We start from the raw sequence: 18,925 nt of genomic DNA, 5'->3' as shown, positions 1-18,925 counted from the left end.
CTCTTTCCAGTGGTGCACTGGAAGCTTACGTTCAATCAGTAAGAACAAGAGAGGGAAAGGAGTTTGCGCCAGTCTATCCCATAATGGTTCAGCTGCTGCAGAAAGCGATGTCGACCCTTCAGTGACCGAATCCGAATGATGCTCCCAGGATGGGATGGACGGTAACAGCCGTGGGTCTTTGGTGCCACATACATACTTATGGTTCATGTAAATGATTCCCAAATACAAAAGCTTTACAATGAAGTGTGTTTACCTACTTCACCTACGGAACTTCTGTCTTCTCGCTTTATATTTGCATTATAGGAACTTCTTTGTGTATAAATATTTAAGGAAATCGTACTAATTTTATGTGCTGTAAATCTACATCTATTAAAAATCATTCTTTAGCATTCCTTTTGAATTTAGAAAGGTATAAAATTAGAGCATACTCAAATATTACAGCATAATTGCTGAATATCTCAAATAGGGAAGTAGCTCTTTTCCCGCAAGTAAAGTTTTAAACACTTGGATGTGTTTTAGCCTTATTCAGAAAACTACTTTTGAAATGCTAGAATCATCAGTTTGCTTCTAAAAATCACTAATTTTAACACAAGGAAAAATATTTATAAATAACATGATTCCCTAGTGCACTGCTGTTCGCTTTGAAAGAATTTATATTGGTTTCAACTCTCTTTTTGCTTAAAACTGTAATAAAGAATGTTGACTATCGGAATCCTGAATTCAGCATATGAAATTCTTCAGCAGCTTCCTAACTAGAACACATCCAAATACACTTCGGTTGGGTTCACGTGAAGACTTCCCTGCAGAACCTGCTCAGCTCTGATTAGTCGTCTTCATTTTATAAAATACACGACACCAAATCTTAATGAATTTATTTGAAATAATATACAAGAATATAGTGTGCAAAAATCTTAGGGGCAACATCATGTAGACATGTGTCATAAACTGAAATTTACAGTTGTGATTCTTAAAAAAAAAACAAACCATACAGCTGTTTAGTACATGAAAAGCCATGATTGTAAAAGTTCACAGCAGAAGCAATGGTAATCCAAACGCAGCTGCTCTAATTTTAGACGGAGGAAAAAAAAAGTAAAGTGCAAGTGTTGCACGTATAGTTAAGTGCAAAGTTTGCCCCCACCATAAAGATGTCTTATGGCAAAATAAAATATTGTATAATATGTGGCAATGACAAACACAGAGTTAGAACTATGATGGTGACAATATCAACAGCACCATTTTTCTTAAGATAACGCTCTTTATTTGTTTCCTCCTGACCCGGGCCATTATTTCCACTGGAAATAACAGCTCTCACTATTGCCAGCTGGTGCGCAAACATCTCACCTGTGGATACAGATTTTATACGTGGCAACCCAGGAAGCAGCTCCCGTGCTACGTTACGTTACACTACGCTCTCCATTCGCCACATGTTCCGGTAACTTGCTGGCATCTGGGCAGGCTGGGAAGCTACGGGCTGATAATACATTTTGCCATTTCAGGAAATCCCAGGTCCCAGAATCGTAATTCGTAATATGGTTGTGCAATACATATTAATCAGCAATAAGAATCAATGTATATAAACAGCTGTTACATATTTTAAAATTCCCCTTTTTGTACATTTTCTTTTAAAAATAAACATTTATACATGTCTCCTTCGCCTCTTTCTAAAGTACTTTAGCACCACAGGGTATCAATTTTCAAGCCTATATTACCTGATACATATATGAAGTTTGGAAGAAAAGTAAGGCAATTTGGTTTAAAATGTTGATAGTTTTAGCTTACTTAACGTTCTATTGTAAAAAGCAAATCTGCACTCATATGAGATCATTTTCGACTTGATGGTGCCAGTATTTTATGGTCACACGAAGTCACAACAAAGAGTAAGACCTTGATCTCGCATCTTCTTGCCATCAAGCAACAGCCATTTTGTAAATACAGAGTTAACAGGAAAATTCTGGCTTAATGCTGCTGTGAGCCCTGAGAAGAGAGAAGAGAAAACCAGGTTAGTGGTTACCAAGCAAAGGGGAAGCAGACATTATCTTAAGCCTAGCTAACACTTGCTTTGGAAGCCACAAGTACTTGTAATCATTGGTCAGTTATTTGGAACAAAACAGAAGGCCAAACCAGATGATCTTATCCCCTGATCATCAAAGGACCTGGAGTCCACCAGCAGTACTTGATAAGGCAACCAAGCTGCAAACAAAATTCTTAGTTCACTGAAATAAAACAATTTTAAAAGGTACTTCCTGCTGCAATGCTGAGGTAACAGGTTCTACAGATGCTGGTGTCTTGGCCTGAAGACCCTAAGGACAAGGGAAAACCCAGGAGAAGGCAGGGTACGAAAGCCATCCTCCTTCCTAAGGCCACCCCATTGCTATTCTTCTCAGTTATGCACAAACATCCCCACTGAGTTCCCTGAAGCTCGCAGGTGCATGTGTGAAGTGAACTTCATCACACCATCACATGCCCAAGACTGCAGTAGTGTAAAAGCAAAATGAATAAATAAATAGTATTATTTTAACTAAACCCACAAGGAAATCTAACAGAAGCTGTCACTGTTGATTAAAATAGAACACAGTGAACAGAAAAACAGCTTGTTCCTAGCAGCTGGGATTTGGTGAAACCTTCTGCAACAAGGGACTGAAAACTCGGCACCAAGATTGTACAGCAGTAAGAAGTGCTGGAGCATTTCTTATTCAGTCTGAAGGCAACACTTGCATAGCTCTGGAGAAAGCAGCTTCGTTTGCATGTGAAAGGAAAGGGGGTAATTTGAGGATGAAATCTTAAACCCCTGAAGTCCACACCAGACTTGATGCTCCTACCCAGGCATAAAATGGGTGATGAAAGGACGTGGCATTTGGTACCCCTCAGTGGATCTTTTCTTCCAACCTACTCTTACAGCTGAACAGGCAGGTTGGCAGAATCTCCTTTTCTGATGGTCTCTTCATATGATGTATTAACTTGAAAGCCCTTATCTTGCCTAACACATCCACCACCTACTAATACACTGCTGCAGACTCTTAAATTGATGACAAACTACAAAGCGGAAAACAATTTATTTCCCTACAGAAGAAGTGTTATCTATTTTATTTATTTTACAGTTAAAACAGTAATAAATGAAAGGGATTAATGGGAAAAAAATGTATTTGCTCCCTCAATACTTTCATATATGCTGGTATAAATTAGGAGTAAAAAAATATAGAAAATGGAAAAGAAAAAGCTCTTACTGAAGAGAAAGGAGACTGTTTAAATCACAACAGAGACGGGTTTTGTGAAACTTTAAGTGTCTTTGAGGGGAATGGACAGGCGTAATTTAGGTACAGCCTTATAAACCCAGTTACTTCAAACAAAAGGTGACGTGCCCTTCCTCTGTATTTCACAAGCACACTCACTACCACAATTCAACAGAATTCAGGGAACTCTCAAAATAATCAGAGACAGACCCTCTCCTCATCTACCTCCTGCCAACTGTCCAAAAGCAGGTTACACGACACGGGAGTTAAATGAAGGTCTGGGCTACCAAGGAGGAAGCAGGCAGCAGAGTTTACCCTGAACAAAAAAATCACTGTGGCTACTGTATGAACATCTTTAAATGCATAATGAAAAAGGCTGCTTCACAACATACAGAATTTGTTCGTTTTCGTTTCCAACAGTCAGGATTTAAACGCTTCTGTTCTTCTGCCAAGGCCTTGGCTTCTAGTGTGTACATCCGTCTTTCTTCATTTTTCATTTTCTTCCACCTGTCACCGAGTATCACACTTATGGCTCTGCAAGATAAATGTTTACAGCACGGTCAGGAGAGGGTGTTAAGAAATAGCCTTATTTTTTTCTATCTCAGCACTTCAGAAGAAGACAAAAGTTAAATGTGGAAATAACACACACAGAAGGAATCAACTGTATCTTTAGAAGAGGTGTTTTTTTGAACAAACATGTTTCTGGTTATCTTCTCATACTTCTTTTAACAGTTAAACAGCTGGGACTTCTGTGTTAGCCGAGCACAGGTCAGTGCACATTCTAACAGTTCCAAGGATGTACATCTGAATACACAGCAACTCGCATAAACCAGCAAAATCAGGATGTTAAAATAACCATCACCAAATGGTAACTCACATTTGTTTTGCTCTGCTTTTGTACTGGAAGATCATATGACAGATTTGCTGAAAACATGTTCTCTAGTAATTAAGGCAATGATCTGAACACGACCTCAGCCAAACAAATACTTGATTAACTGCAAACCCCGATGTCTATTTAACACATGTGCGTACCTTCCTCCCCCTTTAACCCACACTGGGCAGAACATACCAGTAAGTTCCCATTCCTGTGCAGTAGGAACCATTTGTTCTAACACACCTATCATCACTTCCAGAAGCTGAATTAATTGCTTTCCTATTCTTTATAAACTTGGTGTCTTTTGTATGGTACTTTCCCACATTACCATGGCATGTTGCTTAACGGCACTCCCAAATGTTCAATCAATATTCCATTAAAGCTTTAACTCCATCCTTCAGCTGAATGAAAATCTCTAAACAACAGCTCTTTTATCAATGACAATTACTACTGAGTGGGTATGCACTGGCTTCCGATTACAGTGACGGAAGTTCTATGACGAGCTTTAAGAAAAAGGCGTATACACGTAAGTATTTCGCTTTATCATATCACAAAGTTCCTTCCTGGCAGTAAAGCTATTCAGAGACTTTCTAACAGAACCAAGAAGAGCAGAGTGTCATCAACCATCTCCTTAGCATTTCACACACAGCAATTTTGAAGGGTTTTCTGCACCATAAAAAGAAAATGGATTTTAGTCCTGCAAGATGGTTCAGGCTTCCACGAGCTGCAGAGCACTTGGAGAACACAGCAAGAGAACTTAAGCAACAGTAGCTGAATGCCTATAAAAACAACTACCACTAACTCACACAATTTATTCTGTACTATACTTTATGGATGCCAAGAAACTGCATCCAAATGCACGGCCTTCCAAATGGGACAGTGAGCAGTGCACTCTGAAGCTTACTTGTAACTTTGCTATCACTTTCTTTCAAGGTAAACCTGCTCAGTGAAATATTCCACTCGTTTTCGCATCCCTGCAGCTGCAGCTCCAGTTCACTGCATCCACTTGAAATCAGCATTTTAAATTAAATATATAACCATCATAAACCTCCCTAGCTGACATTCCGTTCCATTTCTCATCACTAGTTGCTATGAATTTGAAGGCGGCAGATCTGCTTCACTGAAATTGCCATAAACATTGCGGAACGTCATTGCCAGGGCACACCGGACTGGCTGGGATTTAAGGATGTGTTATTTGTACGGTAGGATTTTATTTCTCAACACCAGTTACAGCCTCCTTACTAGAACGTGATAAAATAGCCAAAACCCTTTCAAAGCCCTGTCACCTTTAGTTTTTACCAGGTTTAGTACTAGAATTTTTATGTGACAATGCAATTTTTACAGTAACAGTTTTCATAATGTTATATATATTTTTAAAATCTGATTATAAGATCAGTGCATGTTCACGTGTTTTAGTTTATATTTACCTACGCACAATTAGCACAAAATATTATTTAAAACATATACAATGGACATCTTTCTAAAAAATGTTTAGAAATGAACATGCATATAGACAAAACCGAAAGAACAAACCGATTTGTCTTTGGATCCCTCCCCCAAACACACGGTCATACGCCTCTTCCCGCAGGTTTCAGCACATTGTTGAATGCCTTTAGGACAACCAAAGTTGGCAACGCACTGTTTGGATTAAGGTCTTTCAGATACCCCAGCAATCACTGCTCCATTATTCAATATGATACACAGACTGAGAATAAATGATAGTAAGTTCTCCGAACAATCTGCAGTATTATTTCAAGACTTAGTTAGAAGAACCAGAAATTCCCTTTTTATTCCCTTTTTGCATTAGAACACGCAAGCAGAGAGCCTGGTACTTTTTTCCGTGAACACTTCTCATCACTGTAAACAGACTGTTGTGTATTTGTGACTCTGCCAGAGCACATATATACATATGTCAGCTGCTTTACCCAAATGCTTTCTCAGAAGGTAGGTTTGCCAAAAATGGCTTGTATCAAATTTACTGAGTACTGTAAATATTTAAAGTCCACCCATAAATAATGCTTCATGTCAGCATTTTTCAAAACTTGTTCTTAAAACAATCTATGCAAAAAATTTAGTCCACCTGAATTTAAAGGTGGGACACAGATTTCTGCTAGCTCACCAGGAACAACAAAACTACAGTTTTATACCATTACCTGTTGTCTTTCCCTGGATACATCTGGGTATATTCTACTCTGTATTTTTTGGCAAAAAGCATGAAGGCATTCATTGGTCTTTTGCACTTGTTTGGAGAAGTGGCACTCACAGTACTTGCAGTCCCTGAGCTGTGGCTTTTGCCAGCTTTGCTGCACAAAGAATTGGAGGAAAGATGTGACGATGCAGTAGATGCACAGTTTTTACTACTGCATTCTGATCTCTCAGCCTCTTGATTGTTCGATCCTCCGCAAGATAGAGAAGCGCGACGCTGGCGAGCCATGCTGCTTAGCACGTACACTGCAGAGGAGTCCATTGGTGTAAAATCGTAACTACAAGAAAAAGATATATCAAAAAGTGATCAAGTAATTTTCATGCAAAATCCCTAAACAGCTGTTCCCTCTTCATCTGTACTACATTTCTAATATTCTGGTCTCTTTTGTGTGACATAGTGATTTGTGCTTGATGCAAATGTCATCGTGAGAAAAAAACCCAAAACTTTGGCAGATGAATTAGTTTTTTCAACGTGATGGCAGACTGCAACTTTCCAAGATCTGCTGTGTACTGTCATCTCCCCAGCTGTGTATCAATTAATTATACGTTGTCTTCAAATTTCAGATTTCATCCCCTTTTGGAATAAGCTTCTTTCTTTCTGCTTCTGCCCTTACCATAAATCAAATCTGGTCAGTGAATGATAGGTACTAAAAAGGACAACTGATGGGGGAAGAATAAGAGTTGAGTTCACTTGCAAATATCTATTAATTACAAATACGAAACCACTATATTAAAAGAAATCATATTACATACACTATCGTATAAATAACTTCTCTACACAGTTAAATATGGATTATTTTACAAGACAAACCTTCCCCTGAGATTAAAAAATAGTTTAAAGACCCATGGTGTTGCATACTATCATTCAAAGCTGACAAACATCTGCCCTCTAGTGACAAAAACGAGAGATTCCTCGATATTTCAAGGTATTTCAACAGCTTAGATGAGCTGTTTCCATAAAATTTAGACCTTCAAATACTGTAAACTGTTGTAATTTTTTGTTGACCAACAACTACAATTAACCTCTAACCACTACAGAAGAAGTTTAATTCCACAGACTGTTTGTTATCATCTCCAGGTGTGTGCAGATCACTCCGGGAACCACAGGCTATACTGTCTTTAGCATGGTATGTGGGGAAAACACACTTGTAAAGGTGCTACTCGATCATAAGAGAAAAACACTTAAGTCACCACCACAAAATGAACACAAAATACATATAACTCTAAGGCTCCGCTCACCCACTCCTCAGTTTGGCTACAGCTGCATAATTTATGGCAAAAATAAGGGCTTTGAAGAGCTTTTTTCCAAACACAAAGTAGAACTACTAGCAAGGTAACACTGTAAGTGGTAGTCCAGCCCCATCTGCAAAGGCAGCTCCTTTCTGTGGGATGGAACCAAAAGCAAGGGTGGAGCCTGAAGGGTTGCCTCCAAAATCCCTTAGAAAAGTAAAAAGCAACAAAGAAGGAATAACGCTGACAACCTTGCAAGGCAAGTTCACGAGATAACAAGAAAGGACCTCTCTGTTCTACCAACAGACCAGCACCCTTCCTATTCCGATCTCCTTCCCACAACAAAGCAACAGGATTTTGTTTTTTAATTCTTCTGCCCTGTTAACCACAGCTGCAGCTGTACGCTGCTTTTTCAGTGACTTGCTCCCTTCTGCCCAGAAAGCCAGACAAGGAATTTGAAGTGTCCAGGCAGTATTCAGCTGGGCTGCAGGATGAATAAGGAGCCACAAGTCCAATTTCTTCAGTGAGATGTAAAAATAATGATTCTAACAGCTCTCGACATATGCAGTTCAGAATAAGACTTAATAATAAGAAAAAAAAAAACATGCAGCAAGTGAGTGAAGACAAGCATTTTGAACTCACTCTCTGTGCCAGACTGAAATCATATGAGAGTTCCTAGGGCTTGAACTGCAAACAGCATTTTAAATTAATTTTTTTCTATTGAAAAAAAAAAAAAAAAAAAGCAACTGGACTAAAAACAGAGACTAAAAAGGAGCTACCACCATAAGAGAACATGGATTCTATTAAACCTAGAAATCTCAAAAGAGTGAAAAAAAACTTTAACAAGTAATAGTATTTCCTTAGAATCTTATAATAATTTACGCTGGACAGACATCTGAAGGTTATCTGGTTGAACCTCTTGCTCAACACAAGGCAGACCTCAAAGTTAATCAAACTCTGAAGTTAGCTAAGTTTTATATACTAGGAAAGAATCACAAAAGTAAAACATTCAAAAATTGCAAGACCTAATTATGAAAGTACCATATTCTAAAGCAACAGCACATGCATTTACTACTAAGAAAATACTCAGGTAATCCAGATGCTGCGTATGAAGCACAAGCTAATAGCTGGCAGACATACCATTGTGGGAAAACTGTACTAGATTTTTCAGACATAACCCACTTTACCTGAAGAATTTATACAGACAATATATATATTTTTACTGCTTTGTCTAATGTGGCTTTAACTATCACAAAAAGGGGCTGAAAAGTAATTTCACTCTAAGGTACTACTTTGCAGTTTAGCAGAGCACATAATTACACAGCCTTCCTAGTATTCAGTCTTCCTTTTTCCCTCTATCTTGTATTACCGAAAGTATTCTCTCTTTGCTCTACATAATGCATTCTTCAAATTCTTGTAGACTTAAGGTGCCTACTCATTAAATACAAGAACCACTGAGGCCACTTTATCCAAAAATTACCTTTTAAATGTATCAAAAACACCTGAATCATCAAAGTTAATGGCATCAGGGTGTCCAGGAGGTAGACACAGATCTCCAAGATGCATTTCACAGCATGGAATGCCATGCTGTACCACAGTCAAGCTTGGATAAAAAGATGACCAACCTGAAGTGGTAAAGAGTTAAATTAGACAATCGGCCAGACAATCTCTCTAGTTCTTAATTGGAGCAATCCTATATCTCTAAACGATATTATGTCATAAAAATGTTCTGATGTAGCTTCTTTCACCCAAAAGAAAAGCCAGAAACACTTACTCAGGGAATTCTTACTACAAATAGTTTATTTTTATCTCAAGTGAAATCTCGTTCTAGCAAAAAAAGTAATCAAAACCTGGAAATTTTTATCATCACAAGTTCCATGTTTAGCAAGTAAGAAAAGCCTCCCTTATTTGCAGCTTTCTTTTCTCCCCCCAGTTCTTCTGGTTTCCTGAGCTCCATTTATATACTTCATCAAATCTTTCCTTATGAGATATGCAGTATTTCTGTAGCTTTACAGTTTAGTTTGTTCAAATTCTGGATTTCTTTACAAAGGTAGTAAATTGATTCTACAACACCGCTTCTAACAATTTTTTGAGCAATATGGGACACCAATAGAACCTGCAACCACTTTCTAAGAATACTTTAATACACAGCCAAGTGTACTTGTAGTATTTTCATACCTTTATTTTTAACATAGAAAGGATGATCAAGTCTGCATTCTACTGTAAGCAAACCATCTTCCACTGTGCCAGGATCAAAAGTCAGCTTCAGCACTGACTCACCAAAGGAAATGCTTTCTTCATGAGAAATCAACTTCAAACCATCAGAACCATAGCCCTGTAAACATACATACAGTTCAAAATTCTTCCCCCAAGACAAGCATATACAATAGCTCCATATTAATCATCTTACGTTCTATTAAAAAAAACCAACATTCTAACTGCTCTTGCTAGAAATTAATAAAGGTGGTATAATATTCAAAACATACCTAAATGAATTCAGTTCAGTTGCTTTCTATCAAGATACTCAAATACTATAGGTGTGAGCTCTGGTCAAGGTCAGGATAAACCTGTCTTCCTGAGACAGTAATTAAAGGCACAGGGATAACCTAAGAAACTAAATATTTGCTACAGGTATTGAAATTATTTTATTACAACTAACAGCTACCTTGTAAGGACTCACTGGGAGATTTCCCTCTTTTCCACAGCTTTCAGATCTCGCAAAATCTTCAACATCCTGCCATTCTTTATTGCGTCCTTTATGAAAGCACAAACGAGAGCCTAATAGATTTTTGAAGAACAAAAAGAATAAAAGATTAATGTCATGTAAAAGTCTGAAACAAGAAAAAAAAAAAAAAGACAAGACAGAACACACACTTATTTGATGATACATGTTATTTTACCTTTTAGGAAACAATGCCAAACAGTTGAGGGCCAGGAATGGCACCATCCTAAGTCATCATCATCTGAAAGTGATGACATGCAGAAAATGCCAGATTCTGATTCACTATTCACCTATTAAAAAAAGCAAAATGGTGTTGAGATTTTACTGCAGAAGATTTTAGGGCTAGTCTTACATGTCTTTAGACACACTCTCTAATCTGTACCTGTGTCATCATTTTGCCTGAAATACTAACAGGAATGTAACATGAAGGCGAAGTTACAGGAAATGCAGAAAATGTGAATGAAGAATTTTAATCTCCTTTTCTTGAAATGTGCTGTCCTGAAATCTTTGGGTTTCATTCTTCAAGATTCATTGCATACCTATGGATTGTCTTAAACTTCGGTACAAGCATTTCACAAGCTATTGTTCCTTTGTCATCCACAGAACCTTTCAAAGCACATGTTACTCTATGGCCAAATTACTGGAAAGCTGTAGGGCCAAGTCAGTTCTAGAAGAATCACTGAGAAAAACTCAATGTCTTTAACAGACAAGTTTCAGACACAAATTAATACACAGGAAAGAGAGAAGCAAACTGACAGGTTTTGTGCGCCTAAAAGGAGATGGCTTTGTATTTCCTCTTCAAGACATCAAAAAAGTTACTATAGTTTTTTTAAAGCTTGCCATAGAAGGATCCACAAGAGAACCAGAGCTTTCTTAGAATGTGATCTCTTCACAAAAATGTAGACTCTGATGCAGCACTGCAAGTCTACTGTGCTTGGTAAAAATAAAAGTAACAGAAAATCTGGCTTAAATTGACATGGTAATAGAACTAAACAGATGATTTTTTAAAACTAGTTTCTCTTTTCAAAAAGCTTAACCCATTACTCATGCATCTTTATTTACTTTAGAAATGTCTCAGAACAACTCACCCTTTCATGTCTGACTGGTGTTTCATCCAAATCAGTCTTGGAAAAGTTAGCATCATTCTTGGAGGATCCTGGTGGAGGACGTGCATAGGAATGTAAACTTTTGCTTGTAGCTATTATGTGAACAGGAGATGATCTGCAACAGAAAATTGTATTTTAAAATATCTCAGATTAACACAAGACTTAGCTGCCATTACTCTAAAATGCTTTTATTTAACAAATATTTCTGTTTGCATGAGCTGAATACCAAGAAAACTTCCCACACACCAATTTTCAAATGGGATGATTAAAGGGTGCAAGCTCAGGCAAAGGGAGTATTCTGCATGACTCCTGCACAGCTTCTATGTACCACCCAAATGACAGTACTGCCTCCACATCAGCATCTCCTTGTTACAATGCTGAAGTTTTGACAAATATCTTGAACAGCCCATTCTTAGACTTCATAAAGACATCTGCTCTGTCCTAATCATTAAATCCCAACTACATTACTGTTAACAGTACTGCATTTAATTTTCTTATTATAATCCTGAGACCAAAGCTGTACAAGAAAAGGTGAAGCCCAGAAATTTCTAAGATCCCACACTGCTTCTCACAGCCTTATGGAATTTTTATATCACAAATCCGAAACAGCATCACTAAAAAATATATTGCATTAGGGTTCCAACTACATCTTTTAAAAAAACAATCTGAAGTCAGCACACAAGTGTTAAGAATTTAACATAACAAATTCATCTTAATTTTTCATCTGCTGCTTCACATGAGGTAAATGCCCGTAATTTCCAAGCCTTCTGAGGTTAGGCAATGTCCTTATTCCATCTTACCTCCTTCGCGGCTGGCAATTAAGCAGCTTTTGCAACAGGCTCTGAAACACAGAGTCCTGTGCAATCTTCTGCAGAAGAATAAAGGTACTCTACAGAAAGATCAAAAATAGGGCTCCAGTTCAAAGGCAGAGGGCATGAAGAGTGAAGGGAATGTTTCTGGAGACATAGTATTACAAATCTTAGGAGTTTGAGCTTCAAATGAATGTCAGTACCTGTTATAAAAAGAGCACTGCATCAAAGGACTCTGAGGACTCGTGGCTATATTTGCTAATTCTGTCAGCCAGTTCACCCCATTCTCACAAGAATAAGCACTTTCCGAATTGCTGTTTGAGGTATGTTGGTTCCATGAAGGCCTTGAACATTCCTGATGTGAAACATCAGCACCAAGCTGAAAAAGTGCAGGTGGGGTAGAATCCGTCTGCACGGCCTGTAGTTCAGGCAGATCATCTACAAACAAATGCACAAATTACCTTAATTATACCCCTTGATAAATTCTAGTTGACACCAAATCTTGCAAGTAAAAATAAAAAAGGAACCATAATGAAGTAATTTTAGTTCCTCCTATCACAATTACCAACATTTTACAAACACTATTCATAACACTGACAAAATGGTCACAGAAATAATCACATCTCTAGTCTATTATACATTCATACCAGCAATTTAAGAAAAACGTTAAGTAACTAGATAAAAACGTAGTTCTGTTTTAAAAGTTTTTATTAGACTGACTAGTTTACACAAAACTGTACTGCAGAATCATGCAAAAGTAGCAACATGCTTCACCAAAATACTGAAACATTCAATAGACAACTAAATTGATCTATCCTAGCAGGTGTGACACTAAAAATTATCAACATGAGGGGCTGCACAAGGTAAAAGTTTTCCATATTTCCACCGGGGAACTGGAATTAAATAACTCAGAAGATGTGAAAGCTGGGTATACAGCCTGGTAGGGGTGAACCCCGATCAATACCCTATACATTTCACATGTTATATAGAATAGCAGAAGAGAGGCAAGCTTGTTAACAAAAGTCTGTGTTACATGCTCTCGTGTAACTAAGTACTGTTATTCCTAATCATTCCACAACTTCAATTAAACATGCTAATATTTCATTGATTATATCAATCGTCTTTAATATACGTGCTATTTTTTTCCAGTATCTAAGAACCGAAGTTAGATGTTCCTCTAACCTAGAATATCTATTTGCAGCTGATCTAAAGCAGCACCATTTCCCTTTAGGAGGAGCTCGTGGGCTGTTTGTTATTCTTGTGCCAAAAAAGGCTCCTCTGGAGATTAGAAGCAGAAATTTGCAGCTCTGAGTTCAAGAACACATTTAAGTCAACAGGCCAGTGTGTCAGAACTGGAAATGAGTTAAAGGGAAAGGCAACTGCAAAATAAGACCATCACATGTCACGATTCACTACGTATTTTCTGCTCGTTAAAAATCAGTAATCTCATTCAGTCAGCTTCCAGTAATTTCACTATAGAAAAACTACAACAAACTTCAGAATTTGGCTGCTTCTGAAAAAGTAATGTTATTTACCAAGTTCCATGTGTTCATCACAGGATGCATATCCAGGAGAAGAGGGCAGGTTTTCATTACACTTCAGCAACTCCAGTGACTCATTCATCCCTGAAGTTCTCTTGTCCACTACCAGAAGGAGTTTCTGAACTGCATTAGGCATTTGATTTGTCTTCACTTCCCACACCATGTTAGGATGCTCCAAAGTATCTGACTTTAAAGAGACAGAGGTTAAAAATTTGTATACACATGAACTGTTCTGAGTTGCATCTGACAGGCTACTTCATTGCCAGAACCCTAAATCGTCCATAATCTGTGAAAATCACAGCATAATTTCACTTGAAAGGGACCTCTAGAGATGATCAAGTACAATCCCTGCAGCCAACTCTGAAGTCTGAGGAGGCTGCCTGGGGCCCTGGCCACTTGGAGTTTCTAGTATATTGAAGGATGGAGACTCCCTGACACTTCTCAGGAACCTGTTCCAATGACCACTCTTGCTGTAAAGTTGCTCCTTACACATGGTTTGTGCCCGTTGCCTCCAAGAGTCTGGGGTCATCTCCTCAACCACCACTCAAGCCAAGGTAAACAACATTCACTTGGTACCCTGAGCCATGCACCCCATCACAGAAGGCAATCAGACAGATCAGACAAGATTCGCCTTTGGTTAATCCATCCTGGCTATTCCCAGTCACCTTCTTGCCTTATAAGAGCCAGGACACAGCTGTCAGGAGGATCTATTCCACAATCTTCCTGAAGTCTAAGGTTATGCTGACCAGCTTGTAGTTTCCCCACATCTTCCTCCTTGAAGCCAGGTGTGTCACTTTCTTTTTTTCCAGTTATTGGGAGCCCTCCCACCACCAAATCCACTGCCTTTCAGACACCGTCCTCATGATGACGCCGGCCAGCTGCCCCTAACACATCCCATCTGGTCTCACCGACTCATGTGTGGCTGGCTCACAGAACTAGCCTGCCCCTAACTTGCTCTTCCTCTGCCACAGACAAAGTACCTCGCTCCATCAGACGCATGCTGCTAGGCCCAGAGACTCGAGGAACATGAAACAGGCCTTGCAAATAAAGACCAGAAAGAAAAAGATGTTGCCCTCAGCGTTTTTACTTTAGGTCTCCTATGCTCTTTAGTCTCAGGCCCATGTTTTTCCTAGTCGCCCTTTCACCACTGGTATATCTGGAGAAGCCTCTTCTACTGTCCTTTGCATCCAGTGCTATCTCAACTCTAGGTATAGTCTCAAACACGTTTGACTGCTACAGCCTTACCTGTATTGAAAATGGAAAGAAATGGAAGCCTCTACTAGTAGGTTTCGCTGCAGTTTCATTTCCCCAAATCCCAGTACTGTAAAATTTACACTAAAAGAAATATTTTAAATAATCTTCAGCCATGAGAGTACTATGTGATTATTCTACATAACCACTGCCTCTAAAAGCTGGAAAACAAGGTTATGCCATCTTTAGTAATTTGGTTGTCTATTTTTTTCAGATGATGATGAATTAAAGCCACCAAAACATGATTACCTTGTACTGTAATGAAGTGTCACTGAAAAAGTAATCATAAGTCCCTCACAAAAGAGCACAAACCACAGCTAAGAAAATCTGAAAAGTCTACTACATGCACGTCCACTAAGTAAGCTATCATGTGCATTAGAGAAATATAAATAGCTAAAAACAGATTTAAGTTTTTTCATATGAAACAGTAAGCCTGTCATCCTAAAAGTTCCCTGAGTGTAATGCATAAAAAGCCACCTGATAGCCATTATGAAAAAAAATCCCAGCTTTAATTTAGTAAACAGTTAAAAGGCATTGTGTGTATACAGCCAACTAACAATATTCCATGCTTTTCCTTATTCTATGAATTTGTTTTGTTCATTTTGCAGCTTGTCCTGTACATAATATAGTTCAGACATAACCCTTTGAACTACATACTGGCCCTACCAGAAGAGGCCTCACTTAATCAGTGTGGGTTTTTTTACTGGAAGATTTCTAACCTTGTCATCTCCTAATCTTTCAAATATATGCAAAACCTACATAAACTTCCATTACAAACATAAAAAGGTGTTTGATCCTACTCAAATGGCACTACTACAAAAGCCACAACAGTGCAATTCTGATTTTGAGGAGGAGGTGAAGAGGGAAGGAGAGAGAAATAAGAATATACAATCAATTAACTATCAATGGCATGTGTATTTCACCTCTATGAAGCATCTTTAATGCAAATTATTCTTTTATCACCCATGAGAGACAATAAAATCACAGAACACCACAAAAACTGAAAGTGCAGTTATTTCTGAACAGAAAAATCAGACATCAGTAGCACAAGTCAGGACCTTGAAGTTTACCTCCACATAATAAACTCTGGAAAGTCACTCCTTGTTTTTCTGGCGTGTCTACGTCCCTCCTTTTTCCCCCTTCAGCCTTGTTTTTCACTCTGTTTTTTTCTCTCTTCCTTTCCCATTTTGCTGCCAAAATGAACGAGCTAGCTTATTTTGGGAACGTTACCCTCTCCTTCCTTCCTGCCAGCTGCAAAGATCTGAAAGTACCTGCCTGGCATCCTAACACACTGAAGGTCAGAGATAAGGTACAGACACAACATGCTGGTCTGACAAGAAAGATACTTGTTTGAGAAATGAATTGTTTTTCCAAGCCACAAATATTTCTCTAAACCAAAGCCACCCATGTACAAAAGCCAAAAAAATTTCTAAAAAATGAATTAAGAAAAAAAATGAGTGCCCAACTCTACTTTTTGAATTTTTTATTCTACTTGATGAAAGCCTGCCTTGGACTTCATGTGCTTCTCTTGTCCTCAACCTTTCAATGTCCTGGAACATTAAGGGGAATGGTCATTACTTAGCTTGCAAAGATTCATTTTTATTTAATTCAACTTTATGCTCAAAACTTGTTGCAACAGATGTTTTCTAGAAGTATGCTTCAGCAGACTATAATTACTGCCATTTTCTTTAGTGGTTAAATTTATTTATGAATCTGTGCTTTAACATAAATCAATTTGTCACACTAAAGCAAACGGCAATATTAACAAAGGGCTTATTAATTAAGCCACGTCTATTTTTGAGGGACAAATACAAATTCGGGACAGAAGTAAATGAAGACTGTGGCCGAGAAGGGGTTCAGCAGGAACTGGGATGCACCCAGCCAAACTGCACGGCGCAGGAATGCCTGGCTGGAAGTGCTTCCCCTGGTTTTCCTTCTGGTATTCGCCCTCCTTCCCCGAACCTACCGCCGAAGTCTCAGGCAAGGTCTGCGCCTGCAGCAATTCACTGGATGGAGTTTAATCCAGCGAAGAGCTTCTCCAAGCAAAACACAACATACTGGCAAGACTGGATCTACACCAGGGACTTTTATTGGCACAGCTGCTTTGATCAGGGATCCTCGCTCCACATCCCCGACTGGCGCAGCCGTGCCAGAGCACCGCCGCAGAGGCACAGCCTCCGAGGAGCGCGCAGCATGATTCATGGTGTTTGTGCAAAGACGGCCTTTTAGCGTTACACAGCCCGAACGCGCAGCTTTCACCCAACTCCATCGGATGTCCCTCCCCCTCGCCGCAGAACAAACATAAGGAACGCATTTACAGCGCAATTAAAGGCGGATGAGCACGCACCAGTGCGTCACCCCGCGTTTCGGGCGCCGGAGAGCCCCTTCCCCCCCCGTCCCCGCGCCCAGGCCCCGCCCGGGAGCGCGCGCCCCCACCCCCCCCGCCCCCTCCCGCCCGTCATGTGATCCCCGCCTGGACGCTGCCCTTGTTTATAAACTCCGGCCGGCAGCGCGCATGCGCGCAAGGCCCCATTCATTCACAACTGCGTAACAGCCCGACCCGGCAAGGGGGGAGGCGGCTAGGGCGCCCCCCCAGACCCCCCCCCGCCCCGCCCGACGCCCCCCAGACCCCGTCGCCCGCCGGCAGCTCTGGGCTGAGCCGCCCGCCCTGTCGCCGTGGGGCTCACCGGTCCTAGTGTCCTGTCCCCCCTCTTCCTCCTTCCCCAAACGGCCGGTGCTCCCCGCGGCCGGCACAGCGCCCTCGCCCTGACAGACGGGGGCAGGCGGGCGCTCCCCGGGGGAGTGGAAGGAACAAAAAAGCGCGGACATCCACTCTATCCCGCCTGCTTTCGGGGTCTGGCGCCGCGGCCGGAGCGCCCCGAGAGGGGCCGGCGCCCCCGCGGGTCCCAGCCCAGCAGTGCGGGTGCGCGGCAGCGGCCGCTGAGGGAAGACGCCCGGTAAACAATGTCCGGGCTGTCGCCGCCATCGAAAGCCGGGACCCAGCGGCCTCCTGGGCTCGGCCCGCGGCCACCGCCGCTCCTCTCGGCCCGGCGGAGCCCGCCCGCCCCGCTCCGGGACCTCGCAGCTCCCTGAAAGCGGCAGCTCCAAACTTTGTAGCACTTACCAAACCCGTCGCCATTACCAAATTCCTGGCGGCTTCCACCCCTCCGCCTCCTCCCCACACGGGAGTCCCGCCCGAGCCTGGCGATACTCGGCCGCCGAGTGGCTGAATATAACGTTGCTCAAGTCGCAGCTGCTCTCTATTGGCTGTCTAGCCTGCTTGTCAGGAATCCGCCCGGAGGGCGGACATGTTTTGGCTCTCCCGCGCAGCGGATTGCACAGCGCTGCGCATCAATCACCTCCACACGGCGCACCGATTGGCCGACGCCTCCGCCGGCTGGCGGAGGGGTGTTCTGGGAGCTGTAGTTCTAGCCGCCGCCGCCGGCGGCCAGCCGGGAGGCGCTGGGACGACAGCCCCCAGGATGCGCCGCGCGGCGCCCGGCTGACGGTAAACAAGAGTCGGAGGGACACGTGTACCCGCGCCGCCGGGCTTGGCGCTGCCGCGGGCAGAGAAGCGGAGAGCGGCCCCTCCCCGGTCCCAGGCGGCGGGAGGGCCCTTCTGCCTCCCGCAGCTCCCCCGGGCCGCGCCTGGGCCCCGAGATGGCGGCGGCCGGCGCTGACGCACGGCGTCAGTGGGGACGGGGTGCCCGGCCCCCGGCTGGTGCCCGCCCGGGGCCCACCGTGAGTTACCGCCGCCCGCCGGCGCCCCGACGCGGTGTGACGGCACGGGTCCCCTCGCCTTTCGCCAAATAAAGGCTGCGGAGGGTAGAGGAAGTTGCTAAAGGTCAGGGAATGAGTCAGCAGCTCCGGCCTCTGCCCTCCTTTTCCTTTCATTAAAAAGACCTCGGTGGTAGCGCAGATCCGAAATGCAAGTTCGTAGGGAAAAAACAAGTAATT

The 18,925-nt window shown here is 41.5% G+C and overlaps 2 protein-coding genes across 5 annotated transcripts in view; one reads left to right on the top strand and one right to left on the bottom strand.

Moving 5' to 3' along the window:
* COG5 (component of oligomeric golgi complex 5) overlaps window positions 1–1,646 on the top strand; it is a 203,215-nt gene extending 201,569 nt beyond the window's left edge. Inside the window, exon 22 of the mRNA XM_064444939.1 lies at window positions 11–1,646. Coding sequence (XP_064301009.1) covers window positions 11–125 — 115 coding nt within the window. The 3' untranslated portion in view covers window positions 126–1,646. The remainder of the gene's footprint in view (window positions 1–10) is intronic.
* HBP1 (HMG-box transcription factor 1) lies at window positions 858–18,195 on the bottom strand. Of its 4 annotated transcripts, none has more exons than XM_064444955.1 (11): window positions 18,093–18,195; window positions 13,712–13,904; window positions 12,380–12,614; window positions 11,350–11,482; window positions 10,440–10,551; window positions 10,220–10,317; window positions 9,718–9,874; window positions 9,020–9,164; window positions 6,258–6,587; window positions 3,623–3,764; window positions 858–1,974 (listed from the first exon to the last, which is right to left on the bottom strand). In XM_064444955.1, the coding sequence occupies exons 1-11, from the start codon at window positions 18,105–18,107 to the stop codon at window positions 1,957–1,959; spliced, it is 1,578 nt and encodes a 525-aa protein (XP_064301025.1). In that variant the 5' UTR covers window positions 18,108–18,195; the 3' UTR covers window positions 858–1,956. The 4 variants fall into 4 exon arrangements, with proteins under 4 accessions (XP_064301025.1, XP_064301052.1, XP_064301045.1 ...); XM_064444982.1 differs by having other exon boundaries at window positions 10,205–10,317; window positions 18,093–18,194; XM_064444975.1 differs by having other exon boundaries at window positions 10,205–10,317; window positions 13,712–13,900; window positions 18,093–18,117.
* Window positions 18,196–18,925: the final 730 nt, after the last annotated feature.

The sequence above is a fragment of the Phalacrocorax carbo genome, chromosome 1 (assembly GCF_963921805.1).
Source record: "Phalacrocorax carbo chromosome 1, bPhaCar2.1, whole genome shotgun sequence".
Classification (NCBI taxonomy): Eukaryota; Metazoa; Chordata; class Aves; order Suliformes; family Phalacrocoracidae; genus Phalacrocorax; species Phalacrocorax carbo.
Note: the sequence above shows the minus strand (reverse complement) of the source record. Positions and strands in the feature narration are given on the sequence as shown.